This window comes from Cavia porcellus, unplaced genomic scaffold (genome assembly GCF_034190915.1).
Source record: "Cavia porcellus strain 051 isolate PalLab524CR breed Dunkin Hartley unplaced genomic scaffold, mCavPor4.1 scaffold_4, whole genome shotgun sequence".
Lineage (NCBI taxonomy): Eukaryota > Metazoa > Chordata > Mammalia > Rodentia > Caviidae > Cavia > Cavia porcellus.
The window spans coordinates 85,202,330-85,229,514 of NW_026947487.1; the positions used below are offsets into that span (position 1 = coordinate 85,202,330).

General features: G+C 36.5%; 1 protein-coding gene and 1 non-coding gene across 10 annotated transcripts in view; both read right to left on the minus strand.

The window, feature by feature from the left end:
• Positions 1–27,185, minus strand: part of Cnot1 (CCR4-NOT transcription complex subunit 1) — a 92,480-nt gene that overhangs the window by 28,141 nt on the left and 37,154 nt on the right. For 3 of the 9 annotated variants that reach the window (XM_063247418.1, XM_063247413.1, XM_063247422.1), the window contains exons 6-21: positions 26,953–27,007; positions 26,412–26,615; positions 24,887–25,055; positions 23,893–24,019; positions 23,638–23,748; positions 15,758–15,928; positions 15,230–15,357; positions 10,413–10,653; positions 9,219–9,338; positions 8,555–8,677; positions 8,139–8,290; positions 6,222–6,372; positions 4,635–4,836; positions 3,245–3,391; positions 1,902–2,026; positions 1,247–1,533 (exon numbers count right to left, since the gene is read on the minus strand). In XM_063247418.1, the coding sequence (XP_063103488.1) occupies positions 1,247–1,533; positions 1,902–2,026; positions 3,245–3,391; positions 4,635–4,836; positions 6,222–6,372; positions 8,139–8,290; positions 8,555–8,677; positions 9,219–9,338; positions 10,413–10,653; positions 15,230–15,357; positions 15,758–15,928; positions 23,638–23,748; positions 23,893–24,019; positions 24,887–25,055; positions 26,412–26,615; positions 26,953–27,007 (2,513 nt within the window). The remainder of the gene's footprint in view (positions 1–1,246; positions 1,534–1,901; positions 2,027–3,244; positions 3,392–4,634; positions 4,837–6,221; positions 6,373–8,138; positions 8,291–8,554; positions 8,678–9,218; positions 9,339–10,412; positions 10,654–15,229; positions 15,358–15,757; positions 15,929–23,637; positions 23,749–23,892; positions 24,020–24,886; positions 25,056–26,411; positions 26,616–26,952; positions 27,008–27,185) is intronic. The other 6 variants (XM_063247419.1, XM_063247414.1, XM_063247420.1 and 3 more) reach the window with 4 other exon arrangements.
• LOC111757457 (small nucleolar RNA SNORA50) lies at positions 5,655–5,790 on the minus strand. The gene has a single exon (XR_002791801.1). It is a non-coding gene; the product is annotated as a small nucleolar RNA SNORA50 (small nucleolar RNA).

The window sequence follows — 27,185 nt, forward strand, 5'->3', positions numbered from 1 at the left end:
TCATATAAATTAGAAGTATATTATAGCAATCAATAAATTTTATTGCATTAAAGTAAAATAGATTTATATGTATGAATAGTTTATCAATGATCAATTCTCTACACTTCAACATAAAAATTTTACCAGGTACCCCATTGCTGGTATACATAATATGCACTGACAAGTGCTGTACCACAAATAGGCTGTATCACATTTTTACGCCCTAATGTTTTCATTAAGGAACTATAATATAATGAAATTTGGTCTGCTAAATTGATGCCTTTTTTTGCATTACTGGGAAATATAACAAGCTGCCCTATGGAACAATCACGCATGTTCCACAGATAGTTGAAGATGGTGGAAACCATCAAATTCAAATCAGAGCTGCCTGGTAGCAAGACATATGAATTACAGCACCATCATGAATGTGTTAATGGTCATTTTTACTTTAAACCAGTTAAGTGTGAGAGCACATGCCTATAACTGCAGTATTCTGAGAGGCTGAGGCAAAAAGATTACAAGTTCAAACCCATCCTGGGCAACTTAGTGAGATCTTGTCCCCAAAACATATAACAGATGAAGCTCAGTCCAAAGGGACCAGGAATAAACCCTCAGGACCACAAAATAAACTAATTGATTAATAAGGACTGGAGTAAAGGTATAACTCATTGGCAAGGTATGTGCTTAACATAAACAAAGCTTTAGCTAAGATCAGCAGAATAAGGAAAAAAGAAAATGACATAAAAACACTTAATGAACCACAAAAACTGTAGGCAATCTAAATAATATTAAAACTACTCAGAAAAAAACAAATAAAATACTAAAACATGGATTAACATGGATAAACTTCAAAACCATCTGGCTCAAAAAATTAAAAATTGTATGATTATATTTAAATGAATCCTGAAAAACCTTCAGTGACAAAATCTGAGATCAGTGGTTATCAGGGGTTTGTAGTGGAGAAAAAAGAGAATTCCCTGTGAGAGATGATATATAAATATTCAGCCTGTTGATTATGCAATGATGGTATTAAACTGGTCAAAATTCAAAGAACTGTATAGGGTAACTTTTATGTACGTCATGCAAACAAAAAGAAAATAAGGCCTTCCTATATCATAGTTTTCCTACCACTTCTCTGATAGGAGTAATGAACTGTTTTCAATTCTTCCTCCTCTACTTCCATTAGGTCTGGCACTCATGAGTTGATAAATGATAGCTATTATTCCTTACATGAAAAAAAACAAAAGTAGGAAACTTATTCACTCACCTGTTTTTAAATCTATCTAGTGCAGCAATCCCGAAATAATACATTTTCGATCCAAAAGGTTTGCGTAAGGCTTCAAGGACATATCGTAGGGCTAGACCCAGAGCCATGTAAGTGACCAGTCCTTTCTCAATTATGCCACCAAAAAGGCAAGCTGTTATATGTAACTCTTTATCAGGGTACTGGGGGAAAAAACGATATTCTTCAAACAAGTTCCTTAGCATACAGTTAAATACTTCTCGTTCCCTTTTTATAGTAGAGTCTTTAAATCTCTGTAGCATTTCTAATACCTAGAAAAGAGAAAAAACAACATACAAATAAAGGAAACTGTGACTAATTTTCTTCACCAGGTACTGTCAACAGACAAGCAAAACACCAGTAAGTGGAGCATAAGACAAACATAAAGGTTTTAAAAGATACACAGACCTATCAAAACAATTTGCCCTGGATTTCTAAAAACCATGAAAAGGACATGTCTAGGCAGACATTGTCATGAATGTCTATCCCAACTCCTCAGGAAACTGATACAAGAGGATCACTGGAGACCACCCCTGCAAAACGGTAAGATACTATAAACAAAATATAACAAAACAAAACAACACACAACACAACACAGATTTGCCTAAACAATGAATAATCAAGTCACCCTGAGACTTACCTCATCAACAGACATGGTAGGATGTGGTGGGTGATTATATATTCGCTGGAAATAGCTATTTGCTTCATCATCTATCTCTTTACTAAAGTGCTGGTTTGCCTCTGGCCACACCTGAGACAAGTCCGCTATTAGAGACAAAACAGCAATCAGTAGGCATGAAAGCACTTCTTCAACAGCCCCGTAACACATAGCCAAAGAGACCTTTAAAGTTCTAGCTTTACAGGGAAAACACAACCTTAAGAAAGTATTAACTGGTTAAGTTTCAATAGTAAGGAGCTTTGCATAAATTTATAACAATGCTTTACACAGCTCTGTCATATTTTCATCAGGTCTTACAACAACACAAAAGTTCACTTAACTCAAATTAACACACCTAAAATACAATCTGTTCAATTTAAGTCTGTTAGTTTATCATAAAAATCATACGCAATTATCAATGCACGTGCACAAGACACTTATATAAACACAAAGCATGCTAGGAAACGTAACACTCAGACCAGTCTTTCACACTAAGGTTTTTGAAGTCAGCTGATACACTTTCAATTCTTGTATCATAAATATTTAGTCCCAATGATCAGAAAAACAAATAACTTAATTATACCTATGGATTGATTAATTTAGAGGCAGTGCCTTGCTATGTAGTTCAGCCTGGCCTTGAACTCACTAATGTAGTCTAGACTACTTCTGAACTCACAACAGTCCTCCTGCCTCAGCCTCCCAAGTGCTAGGATTACGGGCGTGTGCCACCACACCTGGGACCTGTGAATTTTAAAAAATGAGTTCTCTGATTTTCGGATGATAATTCTGAGGTGAAATTTCCAACACTGGCTTTAAATTCTACCATACTTAAATATATCATACGACCAAATGTGTTATAAAGCTACACAGTTATAAAATACATGAATATACATTTGCTCTATGATGTTGGCAAAACTGAAAAGTACTATCTGAAATTCTCCTAATTGTTCCTGGCTTATTAAAAGTCCACACTAGGAAAATGTTGAGATAAACGGGAAACTGATACAGAGCACATATATTTAATGAACTGAAATGTTTTTTCCCCCTCTACCTACTTCTTACTTTCAGGGTGGATGCTTCCTCTCATTAAACATCACTTTGTTCTGGCAATCCACAGCAAAGGTGAGTGACAACTCTTGCTCTTATTTTAATAACTCAAATTTCATGTATTATCACTGATCAAGGATACACAACAATACACAGCTTTATCACCAACATATTAAGTCAATGTTTTCGCCCATGTAACATTAGGAACAAGTTAGACACACAAGAGAGATTTTTATGTGCAGCCACACTTCACAATCACAGACAACACTACCACTTACAAGGTTTCATCTTACTCTGCTGGAATGTAGGCTGGTTCAGTCCAGAGGTGCCCAGTTTCCTCTGTACAAAAGGGTCGCTATTCACTGCAGGGAGTCCAAGAGCCCCAGTTCCTATACCAGTCAGGCTGCCTGTGCCAAGACCACCTACTAGAGAGAATGATGGCAGCCAGGAGTTCTATCATTACTGATATTCTTGACTTTATTTTATTTTGTCTTTTCCTTTTTTATCAGTACCAGGGATCGAACTCACGACCACACATTTGCAAGGCAGGCGCTTACGCCGCTGAGCTAAATCCCCAGTCCCTATATTCTTGACTTTATAAGCAGCTCAAATGTGAGTCCTTATTTAAAGTCAGGTTGTTTGTTAATTCCCTATGGATATCTATTAGATTTTATACACAATCTGAATTATTAAAAATAGACAAAATGAATGTCAAATTTCTTCAGCATTTCTTTCTTAAAGATTTTAAAGTCTATACCCTAAAACACCATTACACTCAACGCAGTCGAAGTAAGAGCAGCTGACTTGCATATTACAATGATTAAAATTAGAAACTGTCACATATCATCAATTCAGGCCAAGAAATAATAAAGAAAAAACTTACAATAATCTTTTCAGGTCTGTAACTATATGTATATGAAGTGGGACAACATTTTAGCCCATAAATTTTAGTAACTTCATTTATGAATTAAACATAAATAAGTATAAAAGACATAGGAAATTAACTACTTACATTCAAAAAATATAATCTTCACTGTAAAGTTACAGATCAAAGTATTTTTTTGGAGAAAAAAATGCTGAAAGTTTTAGAGATTTAATCACTACTTTCAAGGTAGGTGAGGTACACATAGGCAGGCAGAATATTTGCCTGAATCTAGTATGTACAACAGTTTCTACCTTCATTATACTGTACCAACCTGCAGTGATTCATTAAAAGAGTTCTAGATCTAAGCCTTTAAAATATATGATGGCTAGCTAGGTGTGCTGGGCCACGCCTGTAATCCCATCACTTAGGAGATTGAGCAAAAAGAATCACCAGTGAGTTTGAGGACAGCCTGGGCAATGTAGTGAGTATAAAGCTAGCCTAAACTACACAGCAAGATCCTGTCTCCCCCTCCCCCCAAAAAACCAAAGACAAAATAAAACCAAAAGAACACAAATAAGTACGATGGGCTACAGCTCAACAGATTTTGTACTATTCTATGTAATTCTTTATTCTAATTAGACTGAATAACTGAATGTAATAATAGTATAACTTTTACTTCCCCAATTAAGATGATGAGCTTCACTTAAGACCACACTTTTGTCACAGTCACTCCAAACCACTGGCCATATACTAAGTAACCATAAATTTACAAGTAAGTATTAAGCTACCCAACTCTCTCTTACCTGGAAGTTGTGATGAAAGTCCTCCAATACCACTGAATGCAGTAGTTTGATTTGGGGTTGACAGAGGTGGAAATGCTTTTGCTGGTGACTGAGGGGTACTGAATGCAGAACCCAAATTTGGAGGGAAACCTTGCATACTCTGTGTGTGAGGGGCAGCTGAGCCACCTATACTAAGAGATGCCATTCCAGCAAGAGGGTCAATCTTAAAAGAAAAAAATATAAAAATGTATTAAACCTATTTTGAAGAAAGAAAGACATGACACAGGTAAACCTCTAAACCTATACTCTTAGTAAACCTCTATAATCACAGCATCATGAAGGTATTCCAGTATCAAGTCAAGTGTGCCAGATTTTTTTTCCACTGGAAGTGGGAGTTAAACTCAGGACCTCATGAACACTAAGTAAGAACTCTATCAATGAGCTACATCCTCAGTCCTCTGCCAGTCATTCTTTCATATTGTAGCTCATAAAGAGTAAGTTTAAACAGTTAATTTCTGGCAAAAAGAACACGGTCATAGATGAGGGCTACAAAACATCAAAGAACAAACGTAATGAATTCCTCTGTTGCTGTACTACTAAACATTTAGTAATGACACAGCAGACATTACATTAGGTAACTCCAACTTTTGGTAAATCACCTTTAAATATAATCATCTTTCAGAAAATAAAAAAATTACAAATTAGCAATCAATCATTTAGTTAAAACAGAAATAATCAAAATTGGAGAATCTGCAGCACTGGGGAAGACAGTCTAGGATTGTAAAAACAAAACAAGGTATGCTATTCATTGAAAGATTTTAACAAAATCTACTAACTGAACTTGCAGGTTTCTTAGTTTGTAGCACTACTTCATCCCTTCACGACTATAGAAAATGATATGCAAATGTCTTTTATAAAAGCCACTGAAGAATCAGGAAGTACTTTTTTTCCTTAAACTTCAGTCATTCAATGCAGCTGGAAAGAAAAGTGGAATGTATTGCTCCCAAAGAGAAGGGGATGGTTGATGTCAGGGAGTGACTTAAATGTACCTTGTCTTTAAAAGAGCAGTTCAGTTGAGAGCTGAAGAGCCCCAGTTATAACAAGTCGTTATGCTCTAGCACTGTTGCTTGGCCCGTGAAGCTACAAACAAGACACATCAGGTTCAAAGGCAGTGCTTATTTCTAAAGAGGGCAACACTTTTTTTTTTTTTTTTTTTTTGAAGGCAGGGTCTCACTATATAGTTCAGGCTGATCTTCAACTCATTACCTAGCCTAGGCTGGCCTGGGACTCATGACATTCCTCTTAGCCTCCTGAGCGCTGGGATTATAGGTAAGTGCCACTACACCCAGCAACACTTATTTTAAGAAGATACTTCTTTCATTTACCTAAATAAGTGACGTTGTTATCTTTCCTCAATTTCATGTTCTATTTGATGATTTAATATCTATTCTCTACTATGCCTATCTATTGATGACCTTTAAAATCTAAGTGGATGCTATATACATGCAGTATCTAAAATGTAAAACTTTATTAATGATGATATAGAAACTTACTCTAATCTGATTCTATGAACAAATACAGACATAGCCAATTATTGCATTCACTTACCTGAACAGGAGAAATGGCATCTAAGCTGCTAGCACTAGGAGGGCGTCCTTTTGGCATAACCCCAGGTGGCGGCTGTCTGGCTTTATTCATAACATTACTGCAGTTGGCTACCATGGTGAGGATAGTCTCTGATAACTCCTGAGAAACACTCCTAAAAAGAAAAAAAGCAAAAAAAAAAAAAATTTTTTCCCCAAAACATTTAAATAAATCAATCTAATTTTCTAATAAAAGACTTGCTAAGACAGCACAGCTAAAGTTTGCCACATCCTGGTCCCTTGTACCTTACATCAACAGGATTTTCTAATATTATCACATCAACAAAATTATACTCATTCTAACACTAATGAATCATAGAAAAAACATTATTATAAAATATTATTTATAGTATTATAAAATATATTATAAAAACTTATTAACTATATAAACACTACCATACGTACATAGTCAGCAATTATATTTAGCAAGCACATAAGAATGTCATTGAAGTCTAAAATGTCACAAAGAATAGTTTACTTTACACTGAAGATATACAGTCTTATGTCTCCCCACCCCATCAAAATGAAATGTTACTACTGCCTTTACAAAGTAAAACAGAACTAAGCACAGTAATTAATGCTAATAGTCCCAGCTAAACAGTAGGCAAAGTCAGGAGAATTGCTTGAACCCAAGAATGAGAACACCTATGAATTCATCCCACGAGGTCAGCAGTATCCAAATATCACAAGTAGACAAATATGGCACAAGTAAACAATAACCAACATGTGGTGATGCATGGTTGTAATCCCAGCTATTCAGGAGCCTCAGGCAGAAAGAACACTAGTATGAGTGTAGGTTGGGAGAATTAAGAGACCGTATATCCAAAATGGATTAGGGATGAAGCTCTTTGCCGAGACCTAGGTTCAGAGCTGGACATTTAGCTCAATGATAGACCACTTGCCCAGCATGTGGGTGGAACTGGGATCAACCCCCCCACATAAGAGTTTAAAAAAGAAAAGGCACACATATACAAAACTGTATAGGCACACACAGAATGATCAACTGAGATTTTGTCGAAAAATGCAAGTTCTAACTTCTGAAAAAGCAATTAATATAATACATCACTTATCTAAAGAATGGGGAGAAAAAAATACACAATCACCTTAATATATGAACTAAAGGTCTTTGACAAAATTTTTTTGAAATAAATCATTCCAGGCAAGCATGGTGGCACATGTCCCTAAGACCAGTTTTTGGGAAGCTAAGGCAGGATAATCTTGGGTTCAAGGACAGCCTGGGGTCACTATAACTTCCAGGCCAGCCTGAACTACACAGTGAGACCCAGCCTTACCAAAGGGAAGAATGGGGCAAATCATTCAACATGGAACTGGAAGACAAGAGAATTTCTTCAACCCGATGAAGGGTTATCTATGAAAAAAAATCCACAAGGACACACTGCCAATTTTCTTCAGAAAATTAGCAACAAAACCAGACATGGTGGTGTATACCATAAATACCAGCACTTTGGGAGGCTAAGGTAGAAGGATGGCAAGTTTAAGTCTTACCCGGGCAGTGTTAGTGAGATCTCTCTTAAAAAAAAAAAACAAAAAAACGGGGCTGGGGATTTAGCTCAGAGGCATAAGCGCCTGCCTTGCAAGCAGGCAGTTGTGAGTTTGATCCCTGGTACCGATAAAAATGAAAAAGACAAAAAAAAAAAGAAAAAAAACCAAAAAAAAACAAAACCCACCCTCAAAGTAAATAAGTAATGAAGTCAATCAACAATCAAATACATCTAATGTTCATGTTAAGCAATATACTAGTTTAAAAATAAAAATAACTTTGGATTGCTGTCATTGTCATTCAGTGTCTTACATCTTCAAATCAACAAGTAACAACACAATTCCAATATTAAATAGTCATATTCTAGCATGATGTTCTTACCCTGCACAAGCCTGTAGACAGGCCAACATTGTTGCCAGAGTTTCAGGAGGCAGCTGAGCACTTTTGGGTTGGTCTTTCTCTGGGGCAAGTCCACCCAAAATTGAAGGGCAACGTCTCTTTAAAAAAGTCATGCACGCTTGTATAAAAGGCTCCTGAAAAAGTGAATGTTTCTCAATGTGAAATTGGTGTGCTTTTAAAATTAAAGATAACTAAGCGCTGTGACTAAAATCTATAAAAATAACATTTTGCTATCTTAGAAGCTTTTTCTTTCTAGAGATGTGGCTTAGTGACAGAACTCATGCCTTGCATGCACCACGTCCCAGTTTCCACACCTACCACAACAGAGAGGTAGTTTCTTTAGTACTTTAGCCAAAGAAACACTTGAAAGCAGAAATAAAAGGACAAACACTGCTTACCCCATGTTCTCGAATTTTATCTGTGAGCCACTTGTCAAGTTTGAGGTATTCACGACGAGAGGCAAGTGCAGCAAGATCAATAACAAAGGCAAACGGAGTACCATTTAGCAGCATTGATAAAGCCTAAAGAAAAAAAAAAGTATTAGAAACTATAGGTCAATCAGCAAGTAACTATCTGTGTAGCCTACTTTTCACAGAAAAAAATAAAACATACTGGCAGTATTTCTTTGGTCACAATTAGGAAAATGGGCTTCAGTTTAATAAATACCTACCTAACGCATTCAAGTATTAGTCAATTTATTTGGACAAATAAGAACTTCTTACAAATAATTTGACTAAATAAGTTGTTCTTATTTATCCAAATAAATTGACCGAAGGGTAGTAATGTTACCTACATTCTCCAAAATTGTATCTCACAGATTACTTATGAGAACAGTTCAATCATGACTTGCTTTAAATAGCCTCACATAGAGGACCAAAAAACATTTAGCATATCTAAACCTACTATCCCTCCCATCCATTCAAATCAGAAGGCAAAATTCTAAATCTCACTCACTGTATAACCCAGTTAACATATGAATTACTAAGGCAGTTATACTATAGAAAAAAAAATTTTTTTACCACTAGTAAGCCAGTGCCATTCTGTTCCTCTGAAGTCACTCACCTTCAAGTCCTGGGCCACATCAAGTATTCGAGACAATTTGGCCTGGTCATACTGCTCCCCTCTCATGTACCATTCAGCCATTGCATGCATGATAAGCTGGCGAATTGAGGGAGACTGTCCCTAAGAAAAAGAGAGAGGGGGAATGTTAAATGACAACAGTTCTGATAAGCAGAATTACAAATGTGTGGTGAATTTTACTTGTTATATAAACAAACATCAGATACCTCAGGGCACTTACAGGAACAAAAAAAATGTTACTTGTACATCATCTAAATAAATGGCTCCTACATCTAAACAAATCACTCACAAAGCTATTTCTTTTTCTGAGACAGGTCTCAGTCTCTAATTCAGGCTGGCCTTGAACTCACGATGTAGCTCAGACTAGCCTGAAAGGGCTGTTACCCTGCCTCAGTCTACTGAATGCAGGCATGTGCCACCATGCCCAGCCATGAAATGTTTTCTATATAAATCTGTTCATTCATTTTCAAACAAAATTAGCATACAGTATGATATGACATGATGTGAACATAATGTACACCAAAAACAAATTATAGTCAGTTGCAGTGATACATGCCTATATTCCCAGGTATTTGGGAAGCAGAGGCAAAAGAACAATGAGTTTGAGGACAGCATGGGCAACTTAGTGGGTTGCTGGTGCTATCTCAAAACTTAAAAATTTTAAGAAGGGAGATATACCTCATTACTCTTGGGTTTAATCCCCAATACTGCAAATAGAAATACATAAAGAAAGGGTTATATTCTGGGTTTCTGAGCTAATCTTGGCAGTTGAAGCACATAAACAACAAATGGACCTCAGTATTTCTCATAGAAATTAAAGCAAGAATATTCCTACTGCTATATCACATTTCAGTTAACTGTCCCAAGTGGCAGATGGTTTGATTAGGACAAATATTTATTCAGCTAGGAGTAAGGAGAAAGTTCATTTTAGCCTGCCCTTTCTACCCCACAATTGGAATGGTGTAAGGCAAATCTGAGCCTTATATAGTAGGCTTACTGTTGTTAAACATTTTGTAAACTGTTAAGTCTACCATGTGACCTGTACCTCTAGAAAAGGAGAAACTGGCTGAGTGGCATGAAGCTAAGGCTAATTATTCCTCATTTCTGTATCCTTAAGACTCCAAAAAATTTTAATAATTCAGATAAAGAAATGATACACAGATGGTTATGTCTTACCTGTCCATGCCATGCATAGTGCAAAATAATAGCAGAGTTAGGATGATTTCCAAGGAAGATTGGCATCAGAGTGGAAATGAGTTCATGGCGCAAGGTATGCCAGGAGGTGTTGATCTGTAGTAAGGCCAATACCAACATGTCTGGACAGTGTTTGATAGGGAAACTGAAGAGTTGTTTGACTTGCTCATACTGCCCAACCTCTGCAAGCCTCAGCAGAGATTCAATCAAATCCAAGCTCTTCCTAACAAAAATGAAAGAAAGATTCTCTATCAATGAAAAAATGTGTACAAAATTTTTGCTTTCTGTAAATTTTTGTGGTTGGTAAAGGTCAAACCCAGGACCTCACGTTATGCTAGGCAAGCATTATCTGTAAGCTACCCTAAGACTCAAAATTCACTTGCAAATTAAGTGAGACTAACTACCAGAACAAATGAAACTGGCTATTTGAGGAGGCCTATAGTTCAATCTCCAGCACCAAAAAGAAAAAGATTGTTATGCTTCTAGTTAAATGCAGTTTGAACAGGCAATTAACTGATAAAGGGCAGTATTTAAACCACTGAACATATACATAATTACAGATAACCCTGACCAAGCAGATTTTATGATGGGGTTAAGGGTGGGATGTGAAAACATAAATACACACAGTGGATAGAATTTACACTTAGTAAAATTTGTACCCAAAACACAGCCTTCAGACTTAACTCTGCTTAATGCACAGCTGACTTTAATCAAGCCTCAAACTCCAACTGTACCCTCAAGTCTGTAAAAGACACAGGGGGCAGAGAATGTACTAAGCACTGGAAACAAAATGGCTCAAACCCAGCGCACACTAGGAAATAAATGATGTGTGTGAATGACAAAAAAAAGAAATTTTGTGGTCATCGTTTGAGAATATAAATTATAGAAACCATAAAAGATGCTTTTAAGCCAATTGGGGAAACAAGTCTATACAGCTAGTTATAAATATGAAACTATTACTTTTTAAATGTGATAGTGACATAGCGCTTTTATAAAATAGCATAAGGCCTTTATCTGTCAAAATAAAATGAAAGTACCAGGTGTCGTACTGTGTACCTGTAATGCCAGTACTCAGGAGACTGAAAAAAAAAAAAAGATCGTGAGTTTTGGGCCAGGCTGGGCCATTTAGTGAGACCTTTTTCATGATTAAAAAAAACACAAAAGAGCTAGAGAAGTATCTCAATACATAGGAGGTAAGTTCCAGCTCCAAGACCAAAAAAAGAAAAACAAATATAATACAATAAAGTGAAGAAATATTACTGTAAATAGAAAAACTTAAAAAAAAAAACACCTTGCAAATGCAATTTTATTTACAACTGGGGAAAAGAACACACTCTAGAACAAACTACTACTTGGGTCAAACTTTCAGAATAGGGGTTAGCAAACCAAAATCCAAATCTCAAGCACTGCCTTGTTTCTGTAAGCAATGCTTCATGCCACATCCAAATTGTTTATTCTATTACCAGAGTTGAACGCTTACTACAGAAACTATTTTGCCTGTTAGTGTTTAAACCTAAGATGTTAAGTATTTTACTATTTTTTTAGGTGGCACCAAGGTGGAATCCAGACCTTCAGAAATTTTTTGATTGGAATTGGTTCTTGGTTTTGTTTTTGGTAAAACTTAATCTGCTGTATGTAGCTTCCAATTTCTAGGAGGCTCAAGAATTACAAGTATTCTGTCAGGCAAGATGGTATATGGCTGTAATCCCAGCACTTGGGAGACCAAGGCCACCCTGAGTTGAAAGGCCATCAAAAAACAGCTGACTGTCTCAAAGACAAAGACATCAGCAACAACAAAAAATAAGGCTGTAAAAATACCTAAGTATTTTTTCTGCCATATTCTTTCTTAAGGATCGCTCTTTTATTGTTGCCCTTTCTGTGACACATCAGATGTTAAAAGATAGAATACATTCTATAGCTAAGCATCACTTTCTGTAACTCAACAGGTAAAGAAATTTTACTAAACAGTATCTAGCAATATGTACTAGGAGGCCTAAAGAGGACTGAAGTGTTCTCATGTTGTGTTTTTTTGTTTTTTGTTTTTAAGACAAAATCTCACTATGTAGTCCAAGCAGGCCTCAAATTTATAGCAATAGTCATGCCTCAGGCTCTCTAGTGCTGGGGGTACAAGGATGTACCACTACCTCCAGTGAAAGAGCTTAACTGTTAAATCATATCTAATACTTGATGCTACATGATCCAATAAAGCTACACTTTGAGCTCTAATTTGTGATTCTCTTGCCATAACAACCTAGAATCCTGAGATTACATGTGAGTGCCACCACACCCAGTATACATAAATTTTTAAAGAGAATATTTAATCTTTTTGTTTTTTGAGACAAGCTCTCATTACATAGTATAGGTTGCCTTCAAATTCACAGTAATCTTCCTGACTCAGTTGGACTGCTGGGAACACAGGCATGTGCCACCATGCCCAGCGTATAATCTTTTACTTAAGAAAATCTGGTATTATCTAAAGGGCTTTAACTGCTCTGATATTTTCAATGATGGAAGTATCCCAGAAGCTGGTTTTTTATTACTCACTGGAGATGGTTCCAGGACTCTCCCAAGTAGCAAATCCAAGGATTCCAAGCCCACATATAAAATGATGGAAAAACTATGCATCAACATATCAAGAATTCATTTCTTGATTTGTAATACCTGCTTCAATCTAAATGCCTGGCAAATCATACGCTGTATTACTTATAGAACAGTAAGAAAAATAAGTGGACACGAGCAGTACTAATACTACTGTATTTTTCAACTATTCTGGACTCACAGTTGGCTAAATCCATCAATGTGAAACCCACAGATAAAAAAAGTACAAATGAGTTATAAATAAACTAATGAAAAAATGATGCAAGGGGCTGGGGATTTAGCTCAGTGGCATAGATCCCTGGGCTGGCATGTACAAGGTCATGAGTTTGATTCCCAGTACCCAAAAAAAAAAAAAAAAAAATGCAGATGACTCTGGAAACAACAAAGGCCACCCTCTTTTCTTGTAGCCATGTGTGATGCCAACAATTATAAAAATACCTTCATCACCTTTAACCTCACTTTCCTAAAGGAATCACTGAACAAAGAGCTCCAAGAAGAACCTAATGTATTCGCAGCAAGACAGGGCCATTCCTTTTGATAACTGGAACTGAATTTAGAAAAAACTAAGTAATTTCTGAAAATTTAAATAACTGCCTTATGTGTTTTTTTAGGTTTGTTTTTTAGGCCTACTAGTCTTCTTGTTAATCTGTGTATGTGATAACTAACTTTATAAGGTCTTAGAAAATAAAAAAAATCTGATGCCAGCAAAATAAAAGGGGAAGGGCAAAAAAAAATTGAGATGTGATGTACATGTATCAACTGACTACAGTTAATATAATCATTATGTACTACAAGCTTGTCTTGTTAAAAATGAGCAACTAAAAAAAAACCTTGTAAAAAAAAACAAGCCAAAATCATAGAAATTTTAATCCCACAGTAAAGTTTTCTATGCCTGCTCTGATCTGTCATTATCAAATTTAAGTTTATACTGGTAAAAAAAAAAAGAAATAATCACTGTCTTAAACAAAATGTGTACCTACATGAACTATTTGGCTTCTATCATTCTTAGAATTGCTACTGGAGACCTAAGTTCATTTTTCACTTAAGACCATCATTTGGTCTCTAAGAATTTGATTACTATATCCTGTGGGGAAAAAAACCTAGCAGAATTAATGCTTTTATTGAGTTTTTTATGCACCTGCCTATCAAATTTCTGTTATTTTCTTTTCAGGAAATTCCTAAATAGAATAACAGAAGATGAAAACTAAAAGACCACAAATAACATCTTGTCCAGCTCTTCTTGTTCTCCCCTCTTATAGTTGTATAGATAAAACACTGGGGGAGGGGGGGGAGGATGTTCCTCTCCTAGATTCGTTTCTATATTTTTAAAGTTAATTTGAAATATTAGAAAAGGAGATGATGAAGCATGGATTCTTCAAGTTATATAATTCAATATAATTTTGTATTTCTTGGGTTTTCATTTCTGTTCACATCAAAACAAACTATGTATGATGAAGTATCAATAACAAAAACATAATTTAGAAAGATTAAAAAACTAGACAATTTAGCTTAAAGTAGATTTCATGAATTGGCCATTTGGGGCAAGTTATGGAGAAATGAATGTACTAAGAGAAAACAACATTAATGTAGAAAGAAGTACAAATCTTACAAGATCATTCAATAGCTTTAAATTTTTGAGGATTTACAAAATGCCTAATAGCAAATCTTATAAGGACAGAGATATAACTAGTGATAACTAAAAGTTTTTTTTATGAAAACTTAAGGCTGGGAGTAGTGACACACCTGTAATCCAGTACTTGGTAAACTGAGGCAGGAAGATTCCAAAGTAAAAAGCTAATCTAGTCTATAGAACACCCTGTCTCACCAAACCATAATCAGCTATGCACCGTGCACACCTATAATCTCAGCAATTGGGAGAGTTACACAGATAGAGAAGGCCAGACTAGGCTAAACATAAGATCTTATCTCAAAACAATACAATAAAAATAAGCAAAAATAATTATTAACACACAAAACAAAACAAAGTCAAGTAGGACTAGGCAGGGTACTGGCATAACTCAGCGGTAAAAGATTTGCCTAGAATATGTAAACCCTATGTTTCATTCCTAGCACTGCAAAACAAAGTATGCTAATTAAAATTGCTGTTCCATTATAATCTGCTAGCTATATACTTTGTCACTGTTAGTTTTGCATTTCAAGAACAGAAATGACCCTTTTAAAGCAAAGTAGGATGAGACTACCATGTGGCAATTTCTCGATTGTCATCCTCTGGTGGTGCTTTCAGAATATCAGTGGCAACAGTATGACAAGGATAGTCAGCAAAACAGAAGATCTCTGGATTTATAAGGGAATGTTGAATGAAGGAAAGCTGGAACAAAGAAAAAAAAAAAGGTCCTTACTACCATAAATTGCTGTTGAGTGTTGCAAAAATCCAAAACATTTTCAATAGGTTAGTATGAGGGTAATTAGGAAGACAAATTCTCTTTAAAACTCAGTTCAGAAAAGCCAGAGGTACATAATGTAATAGCCTCTGAGAGAAAAAACATTAAACTACTGGAGAAAACCAGTTTGACTACTAAACCTGAAAAAATTCTGATTAGTAGCAGAACTATGATAATATCCTTTCAATCAGTGACAACCCCTGCTTTTCTGAGCTATGCAAAACAAATTCTACTTTATTACAGTATTTCATTTAATAGGTGCATGACAATATATAAAAAATAATTCATTTTATTTCCTCTTTCAGTAGCTAAATACTATTCACTCACCTGGCCTTCTGCATGTTTCCAAGGTCTATAAATGAAGTCTACTGGGAACACTTCCATACCTAAACCTCTCTGGATACCATAAACGACATTATGAAGTCCTTTACTGTCACGAATTTGAAATCCAGGATGGTCCAGTTCGTAAGTCACTTCCTTAAAATTTAAACTTGGGTTCTAACAAAAACAAAAGCATTTCTGATTTTAATGCACAAGTATGTATACACTTTGATACTTTATCTAAAGAAAGCAAATCAATCTTGAGATGAAATCAAGCTCTTCTACTTGGATGGGGAATAGTTTATTAGTAGCTTCTTTATGCTCCCAATACATGCTTAGTATATACAAGACTCTGGGTTTGATCTCAGAGTACAAGTATCCCAAGGTTTATAGATTTTCCTAAAATCTCAGAAAAGGTCTTTAAAAAGTTTCAAAACCAGATATGGCGGCATGCACCTATAATTCCCGCATCTGGGAGGATCAGGCAAAAGAATTTCAAGTTCTAATCCAGTTAGGAAAACTTACCAACTTAGTAATATCTCAAAATGCAAACAGGTAGTGTAGCTCACTGTGAAAGCCCTGGTTTCAATCCCCAATACCACTAAGCAGGGGGGAGGACCAACAACAACGAGCAACAGCAGCATAGAGAAGCATGCTACATGGAAGACTAGGGCAGAAAGACCCCAATTTTAAGGCCTGCCTGGGGAATCTGTAAGAGACTGTCTTTTTAAAAAATTAAATAAATAAAGCCAAGGATCACCAGATCGGGGCTACTGAGGACTATATAACATAGTAAGTTCAAGACAGGCCTGGACTACACAGTGAGACCTTGTCTCAAAAAACCTAAAACAAATAAAAAAGCTGACAAAGCAGCTTACTGATAAAACACTTTCTTAGGATGTCCTAGATTCAATCTCCAGCACATAAAGAAAAAATATTTTAAAACATGAAATAACAGAAGTTTGCCTTAACAGAACAGACTATTCATGCTACATTATGTATTTACAAGCAAATATATAATGAAGAGAAGCAATAAGTTACTGGGGTTTTTTTTTTTGGCAAGAGTGATACTTCTGAAGAAAATCCTATCAGGCTTTCAGGAGATATTCAGAAGGCACTGGCATTGTAAATACTAACATCTCCATGTTTGTTTTTATCTCCAAAGACTTTTTTAGTGGTAACACAAAGTACAAGTGGAAGATAATAATGTTGATGATCTTGATTCTACACAGACCTAGGTTACTGTGTCTGTATTTTAGTTTCTAACAACCACCATCACCAGCAGCAACAACTTTAAAAACATTTTTAAAAAGTGTTTTAGCACTAGAAATTGAACCTGAAGGCTTATATTAGCTAATAAACATGCCCAATACAAAAATGTTTTTCTGTAGTTTTTTTTGTTTTTTGAGACAAGGTTTCATTATGTATTTCAGGCTCATCTCAAACTTATGGTGATCCTCCTGCCTAAACTGAGTGCTGGGACTACAACAGGTGTGTGCAACCACACCTGGCTTTTCTGTAGTACTGAAGATTATACTCGGGGCTTTATATACAACATGAAACACTCTATCACTGAGCTACATCCCACGCCCAACAAAGTATTTTTGTGCTATTATATAATGTATTTGTGGGTTTGGCTTTGGGTTTTTGTTACTTTCTTTTGGAGTCAGTATATTGCCATGCTTCTCAGGCTGGCCCTGAACTCCTGGGCTCAAGCAATCATTTTACCGCACCCTTATGGATAACTGGGACTACAAAGAGTATTCCACTACACCAGTTATGTATTTCTTTTTTTTTTTTAAAAGTTCAATTAATACAAAAGTCAAAAGTGTTTTAAAATAAATTTATAAAATTATAACAAACTACGGTCAATTCATTATTAAACATTTTCTTACAAATTTAAAATACCTCCGATGTACTGCTTATAAAATTTGTAATAGTGTAATGTCATAGGCCTTCACACTCAATCACTAAGCTGCCAGAACAGGCACTATTCACTTTACATGCTCCATAAAGAGATACCATTTTTAAATTTTTTAGAGTGTATCTCCACTGTTCCTGTGTGTATCTAGGTGACACACAGGTTAAAATAAAATAGTATAGGACAGCCAGGCATAGTGGTGCATGTCTGTAGTCCCAGCACGCAAGAGGCTGAGACAGGAAGATTGTTGCATATTTGAGACCAGCCTAGGCTATAAAGTGAGGCCAGAGGATAGGAAAAAATGGCGGCTTGCTAGGGGATCAAGCGAAGAGTCTCTCCGGAGAAATCATACTAGAAGCTAGAATATGACAACATGGAGAGGGCCAGACAAATCGATAGCTGGAGGATTTAAAGTCGTGCTGAGACCGTGAACGTTGATAACAGGAGGCTGCAAATCCCGCGCCTTTAAATCAACAAACTGACCCGTGGACCCAGCAGGAAAAGCTGTGTTGCTTTTGGTGACTGCGGGTAACTGAGACCCGGGACTCCGAGTAGCAGCCAGGACTGCACCGCTGCACCAGAGGAGATCGTACAAGGCTTTGGAGTTCCAAATCTAAACGGTGCGCAGATATCTGATCGTTCCGCACTGTGCCGGGAGCACACGCTGTGCACCATTCCGCGCTGTGCCGGGAGTGCGGTAAAGGTGGGCAGCTTGGTGTGTGGTGGACCCGGAATGAGGACCTGCGCCGGACTCTGGTGAGTACTGGGAACCCCGCGGCTGCTGGGGTTGGCCAGAGAACATCTTGGAACTGGACAGTGCCCGCCACCACGGGGAAATCAATAACACAGAGTCTGGCAGCAGACATTTTAGTGTGTGGGCAGAAACTACAGCTCAGTGACATCACCAGGTCCCCCTGTAGGGATGGCTGGTAGAAGACATCTTGAAATTTGGCAGAGCCTGATTACGTGCTGGCTTCAGCTCCATACAGAGAACTAGTGGGAGACATCTTGGGTTTGGGCAGATCTGCTGTTCTGGTGCTCCTGTGACAGAGAGGTCTGGAAGAGAACAGCTGGGATTTGGGCAGAACCCTGTGCCATAGTGACATTAGTCAGCTGCTTCTGGTACAAAGAGAACTGGCAGGAGCTACTGGGGCTAAACCAAGCCTCTGCTTGGGGCCCAATAAGCGGATACAAAATAGTCACAACTCAGTGACAGCCAGAAAGTACAGCCTAATTTATGGATTAACTGGCACAGAGGCTAGAGACTAGCCTGTTCCGCCCCTGCATCCCAGCCTACCCCAGATAACAGTAAATTGGGGAGGACAGCAAAAACTCAAGTCAGCACGCTTCTGAAAGGCCCTAAGCAATTTGGAGAGGGCCAGAGAACCCAGGACAGTCTGAAAGAAACCAGAAACATGACAAGAGATAAAAATAAAAAAAAAAATCTCCAGCTGCCCAACAGGAGAAAATAAGCCCAGGAGAAGTAAACACTGAAGAGAACAAACACAGTAACCATCCATTGCTCGACACAGCATCAGCTGAAATTAAAAAGTACCTACATGATCTCATAGAGGAATTTAAAGCTGTACTCCTGATCCAAGTGAGGCAAGATATAAAGAGATTAATTAAAGAAATGACAAGCCCCGCCCAAGAGAACACAGATGGAAGAACTGAGGAAATCAGAAAAGAAAGAGAAACTTCTGAAGAAGAATTTAAACATAACTTAGAATACATGAAACAGATCCAAAGAGAATACCAGGAAACTAAAAACTCCATTGAACACTGGCAAAATGCCTTGACAGAAACTAAAGACAGCCTTCTGAAACTTGAAGAGAGATTTAGGGCATCTGATCGTGAAAGGAAAAGCCTCTTAAAAATAACAAGGAACCAGAAAAAAGCAATTCAAAAACTGTAGGATGACAAAAAAGATACATAACTTAAGAATAAAGAATGTAAGTGAGGAAGCAGGAGCAACCAAAAATGAAATACAAAAAATATTCACAGATATATTAAAGCAAAATTTCCCATGTATAGCAAAAAGAAATGATATCCAGATAAAAGAGGCATACAGAACACCAGCTACCTACAACCAAAACAGATCTACGCCTAGACATATAATAATCGAGATCCCAGAAATCCACCAAAAGAACAGAATATTAAAAGCAGCCAGAGAAAAGATGCAGATTACCTACAACGGGAAAACTATCAAAATAACAGCAGACTTATCAACACAAACTCTTAAGTCAAGAAGGGAGTGGGGAGAAATATTCCAAGTCCTGAAAGAAAAAAATATGCAACCAAAGTTCATATAGCCATCAAAACTCTCTCTCAAAATTAATGAAGAAATAGGATACTTTCAAGACAAGGAGGAACTGTGGGAGTTCGTGGCCACCAATCCAACCCTACAGAGAGCGCTGAAGGACATTACAGAGAAAGAGAGGAAGAGATACCAGGATTCCAGCAACAGTGGCAGAGAGGCCTCAGTGAATGGGGCAGACAATGGAATGAGGGAATAAGGTGGACAAATTATAGCAGAAAAGTGGAATAGCAGACATGAGGCAGAGATGGTAAGCTAGTCTTTAGTATAGACAGCTCTGAAACTATATTTTAAAAAAAGCAGAGGTCATTGTTAATGGTGTATAACGATTTAAAAGACACAGTAGTCCCTAGTGCCATATTTAGTTTGAATTTAATTTGTTCTGGTCTGTCCACTCATGTCAGATTTGAGGGCACAGACCTCTAGAACCAAAAATAGCAGGTTATACCATGGTAACTATCCTTACTTTCCTATTAACTTAAACTGAAATCCTGTATTACTTACATTGTCTTACTATGACTGATCGTAATTGAATCTGAATCATAAGACTATTGGTTGGCCTTGGCTGATTTTATTTGAAATTGGTACGCTTGTTAGCATCAACCCTAAAAGTAGAGGCAACTACTCTGAGCATGACAAGTTGTAAAGGATATCCATACTGGTATTAATTAGTAACAGCTCTCAAATCCTACAATGCTGTCAAAGTTAAGCTTTTATAAAAATAGGAGATACTATGTTTAACTATAATAAGCCAGTGTTGTGGACAAATCTATTGAAAATAACAAGAGAAAACATAGTAGCTACGGAAGATCATTTATATTGTAGTCTTATATATCTTATCCATTGCATGTTTTTCTAGGAAATTGTTTTGCTGTCTTGCTATGACTTGGTTTTCCCTATAATACAGAGAGGATAGATATATATGTAGAAATTCACACATGGGTTTTTTTTTTTTTTTTAATTATTTACTGGAACAGATTATATAATGCAAGATGTAAGGAACAGATACTCTGAGGAAGAGACGCTGAGAAACCCGACGCTTGTTTTGTAGCATTATAATATAAATTCTAGCAATCTATTGTTCGCTGATTAGAATGACATTGGACTGGTTTCTTGAGTTCAACTTCAGCATATGTAGAGATGGGGACGGCTATCACAAAGAGAATGAGAGATGCGATGGTAGTTACTATTGTCTTCCCTAATTTGGAACTTGAGGACCTAAAAAGACTCCATCATCCTGTAATGATTTGATTAGTTCTATAATATGCAATAAGTATATAAAGTGGGTGAAGATAGGGACAACTATTTGTAAGAAGCTAGAGACAGATAATGAAGATCTCCAGTGGACTTGCTTTGAAATCTGTATTTCTTTAAATTGTCTTTTTTTTTAAATGTTCTGTTCTGTTTTGATATGTTTAATTTTATCCTCTTTGAGATGTAAAACAAATGTGTAGGAATGATAATCATATTACTGAGCTTTTGTTCGATCATAGAGCAGAATGGTTTGTAGGGTCACTTTTTGAATGTCATTCTAAATACTTTAATTCTATAACCTGAACAGCTATTTCTAAGATGACAATGTGTAACTTATCAACCAGCAATTTCTTACCTTTTGTTTGTCTGTAATTTTGTATTACTTCTACCCTTTTTTTTTTTATCTCCATGTATTTTTTTTGTTTCCTTTTCTTTAAATAAATAAATAAATAAAGTGAGGCCAGACTGTGCTGTACAGTGAGACCCTGTCTTAAAAAGACCAAATATATATACAGTGCAGGATTTCAGTAGGGCTTTGAGGGGTGGGGGAGACAAATGCATAGGATGTTTAACAATCCCAAAGATTGAATTAAACAGATGAAGAACTTTACCAACAAAAAAGTTAGATAAGCTTACACCAGAAAAACACAGACAATAACCTGAGTTAAGCAAGCTGATATGACATGAACAACCATTCTGGAAAAGAATTAGTATGAAAAGCAAGCAAGCAAGCAAGCAAGCAAGCAGAGATGGATTATATAAAAAAAGTCAAAGAAAACCTAGGTGGCACACCTGACCAATGTGAGGAGTGTCAGAAATAGAAAACAAGGCAGATTAGTAGATCAAAATTCAATAACATCCTAAAAATGACAAGACACCACGCAAGCTGCATAGCAAGAGACTTGAGAGGCTGAGGCAGGAGGATCAACGTAAGTCTGAGGCCAGTCTAGGCTACATAATGAGTTCAAGGCCAGTCTGAACTACATAGTGAGATCTTGTCTCAAAAAGAGAAAAAAAAGAAGGAATAACAATTTTTAGACACAGCAGACTTCAAGTCAAAACTGTTTGAAGAGACCAATGATGACCACGGTTACACATTGGTAAAGAGAACAATTCAACAGGAAAAGCCCAATTGTAAATATGCACAGAATCTGGTACACCCGGTTTCATAAAACTACTGGACTTAAAAAAAAAAACAATAGATACAATGCAGGAGGCTTCAGTATCTCACTCTCACAACTAGGTCAACTAGACCCTTCCTCCCAGAATCAACATCGGAGATACACTATACCAGCGAATAAGTGAACTTGTTTCAACCACAAACAGAATATGCATTTTTCTCAAGAGCTTTTTCCAAACTACACATCTTTTAGGAGATAAAGCATGCATAATTAAAGACAAAAAAACTAAAATAATTCCCTGCACACCATTGGGTCATGATGGAATGAAGCTAGAAACCACAAGAGCCACAAAAATTGCACAAACAGATGGAGATTAAATAATGTTATTGAACAATCAATGGATCATAGAAAACGAGAGAAGAAATAATGTTCCTACCATCAAACAACAATGGAAGTCTAACATACTTTTGGAACACAATGAAAACAGTTCTGCGAGGGAAGATTATAGCTGTAATGCACATAGAAAGAACAGTGACCCTAAGTAACCTAATAGTGTATTTCAAAGTCCCAGAAAAACAACAGTTCAAATCTGAAACTAACAGAAGGACAGAATTTATAAAGATCAGGGTGGAAATTAATGAAATTGAGACTAAAACAACAAAGCAAAGGATCAGTGAATCACAAAGTTGATTCTCTTAAAGAGTAGGAATGGGATCTAGAGATGTCAAAGAGGGGAGGGAGTGAAGGGAAAGGAGAAGTAAAAAAGATCAAAATGAATACAAGTATGTATCAATTCTCCCATTTCCCTACGATGCCCGTTTTACTATTTTGCAAAAATATACTAATAAAACATTAAAAAACAGTAACACTTCTGCTCTTACTCAGATATATGTATATTTTATTAATAAAACCTTGCTAGGGATGTAACTCAGTGGCAACGCATTTACCTAGCATGTGCAAGGTCTTGGGTTCAACAATCCAAAAAACCATGAAGGGGAAAAAACCTGCTTGCTTTGGGCAATTTCATACAAATATCATGAATCAAAAAATCATAAAAAATAAGTCGGTACCAGGGATCGAACTCACGACTGCCTGCTTGCAAGGCAGGCGCTTATGCTGCTGAGCTAAATCTCCAGCCCCAGTATAAATTTTCTGATGAATGTGATCATTATGTATACCTGAAATGTACCAGAAAATTTTGACTTGAAGAAACAAATAAAATAAAATAGGAATAACTTATCCTCCCTTCAAATCATTATTATATGTAACTCACCAGTTCTTTGAGAACATCAATCAAGACTTCCACATTCCATGTGTGTGCCTGTGCGCCATCACTTTTATCTTTTCCATCACTCCAGATCCCACTGCCAGGGGCAGAGATACTCTATAGAAGTAAAACTTGAATTAAATAAATCCAATCAAATGTGTTCAACTCTGGACAGGACAACTAATTATACTGTAATTTAGTTTTAAAAAAAAATAAAGAAGACAGAGCATTCACCCTGTTGAATAGCTAAATTCAACAAACCTGTAGTGGAATGCCATCTGTTAACCCTGAATGAGTTCGAGCCATCATTCCCAAAACCCTTGCAACCTGGGCAGCTGTAACTTCTCGAACGCCAAACTGCATGATTATATTGCGACATTCTTCAATACTGAAATGGAAATGTAACTTTAAGAAAATGCTAACACACTCAAATAGAAAGAAATAAAAATGTTATTAATAAATGAACTTTTTGCAAAATCCTTAATTTTACCAACCCAGGCAGAGTAATAAGATCTCTTGTTATTTTTATGTAACTATGTAAAGTCACCTACTTTGGATCTAGTATCCACTTAAATGCAGCCTAACTTTTTCACTTTGCACCTTAAAGTTCAACTAAAATTAAAAGTGCACTTATCAAGCACTCACAAATATACTATTTCAGTAAGTGCGAATATGGTTTGTAATAAGGGATTTTAAAACATTTAGTTACACTAAAACTGAGAACAAACAATCATTAATGCCCTAAATAACTTACTCTCAGGAAAAAAAATTAATGATCATCTATATACTGCAGATAGGTGTTACTAAGTTAAGTGATTTTCTTTAGCACCCTTGGCAAGTGAGAAAAACATGTAAGAGGTAAGGTATAAAAAAAGCAGAAAAGGAAACGTGTAAGAAGACAGTCACGGTGAAGAAAATGAGGGATGGGCTAGGGAGGAAATTAGAGAGATTAAATATAAACTAATAGAAGTTCCATGACATTATTCTCTCTTCTTCCTCAAAAGCTACAAAATGCCTCTCCTGGAAACTAGGAACTCCTTGATTCCGAAAGTTAAAAAACTAAGGATAAAGACAAATTTTTACTTTTGGGGTATTTACAGCAGCTGACAACACTAGTATGGGGAAGACTTCAATTTAGATGCAAGAAATTTGAGGAGCAGATGATAAACTTAAAGAATCTCAAGGACTCATTTCAAAAAATTACATCGTATTTTGCACAGAAATAATGAAAAATCTGACATATCTTACTACCAACCTTGCACAAAAGCCATAGCCCACTTCTTGCATGAAATCAGCTAAAGAGCTCTCCATCATGGTCTTAGCTACCCCTCCAGAATCAGGCAGGATCCTGTCCATTAGAATGTCCCGTTTTTCAGGATATAAAAGTGGTGCAAGCACCACAGGACAGCGTTCTTGGGGAAAATCTGAGGGAGGAATAAGGATACAACTGCAATTCAGATTAAATACCAACAATCTTCTTTGATACACTCCCTGCTTCCTCAAGCCCTCAAACCCAACATGTGGACCACAAATTCATACTCAATACATAAATCACAAATTCATACTCAAAGCAAAGCTAAATTTTTCTAACCTGGTAACCCAATTTTAACTTCACACCAGTTTCAGAATTTTGAATTTTTCTTTAACCTGTAGACATTTAACTTTTTAATGTTAAGATCTAATATCTACTGAAAAATGCATACACTAAATACTAAGTTTTTTAACAGTGTGATCAATTCTACACAGTAAAGACACAACTTTCAGGGTATATCAGTGTCTATTTCACCAACAAAAAAAGAGCTTCCCATCACTCAGAAAGTTAATGGGGCCTGAAATTTAACTACATATTAACCTAAGGAAATAAATAAAAATAACACTGAAGCAGTCTGTTAGTACACCATCATTTGTTTGTTTTGGAACTGAATGCTTGAACTCATGATTTCTGCCCTGAGCTACATCCCTAACCCTTTGTTCTATTCTGAGATAAGAGTCTAACTAAATTGCCCAGGCTGGACTCAAAACTTTCCAACTTTCTGCCTTAGTCTCCCAGAGTGCTGGGATAACAGTTGTGTGTCACCATGCCCTGCCCTACTTACGTTTTTCAAAGTTTCTTCACCTTTGAAAATGAGGAAAACTCAATAAACATATATCCTGACATTACAATGCCAATAATGGAGAGAGTAATGTCAAATGATCAATTTTCAGCCTTCCGCTATGGTCTCTTTATGAGGGAAAAAGCAGGGAAATATGCCATGTCTCTCCTATGATTGGAATTTTAGATTACTGATAGGAGGTGTGGTGGCACATACCAATAACCCAAGTTTTGGGAGGCTGAAGCAGGAAGATTCTAAGTTCAAGCCTTGCATGGACAGCTCGGCAAGACCCTGTCGCAAAAATTAGTTTTCAAAAAAGTTCTGAGGCACTAAGCTCAGTGTCAAGATCGTTTATTGACTCATTAAGGAAAAAAATTATTGTAACTATGCTCATTTTAACCAGTTCTTTAATGACGCATCACTACGTTATTTTATTTTATTTTGTTTTATTTTATTGGTACCGGGGATTGAACTCACAATCTCACACTCAACAAGCAGGCACTTGTGCCACTGAAATAAATCCCTGGCCCTTCCATATTTTAAATAATAGTCTCTTACACAGAAAATTAACAACATAAGGGAAAAGAAAGTAAATCATTGCCTTCAGTTTCATTTGAAAAGTTTTTAAAATTTGTTTGTGACTATCTGAGTAAAACACGGTACAATAGCCTATGAAGAATCCCTTACCTCTGCGCAGTGTCTTAAGAAAAGCGTCTATCTGTTCCTGTCCAACTCCAAAGGCTCCCTTCTGCCCAAATAGGAGATGGGAGAGGAGGAGATGTAGGACCTCTATTGCTATATCTTGGAAGCCACCTTCTTGATTTCCACTAACGTCTGCGTCAATGTAAGAACGCAGAAGATCCGGAAGCTTCTGTTTAATAAACTGAGCAGCTAGAAGTCAGGTAAACCAAAAACAAGTTAATTTTGTACAACAGTAAAAAGTCCTATACCATCAAAATACAGATGATCAACCCTTTTCACTCACAAACTATCTCTAATGCTTTTACAGCTCTATGTGATGAGCACAAAGACATTTAACTACCAGGAGCTGACTAGCAAAAGTTTTAAAAGATAAAAAAATTCCTGATATCTTTTATACAATGTGAATACAGATAATGGTATGCTTCAACAACTGTTATAAAGGTAAATTTTATGTTTTTACTCCACAGCTAAACAACAGGAAATACTAATCTTAGAGTATCATACTGTAGGGGGAAAAGCAACTTACCAAAACCTCGGAGATCTGAACTCGAAGAATTCAAGAGGGCAAGACCAAAAATTACCTGAAACAAGAGGTAGTCACATTAACCAGTATAATGACTGTATTTTGCAGAGACGATGGCATGTGTCTGTAATCCCAACAGTAAGGAAGCTGAAGCAGGAAGAATTAAGAGTTCAAGGACAATCTGGGCTACAGAGCATTCAAATACCCTGAGTACACATCAAGACCCTGTCTCAAAA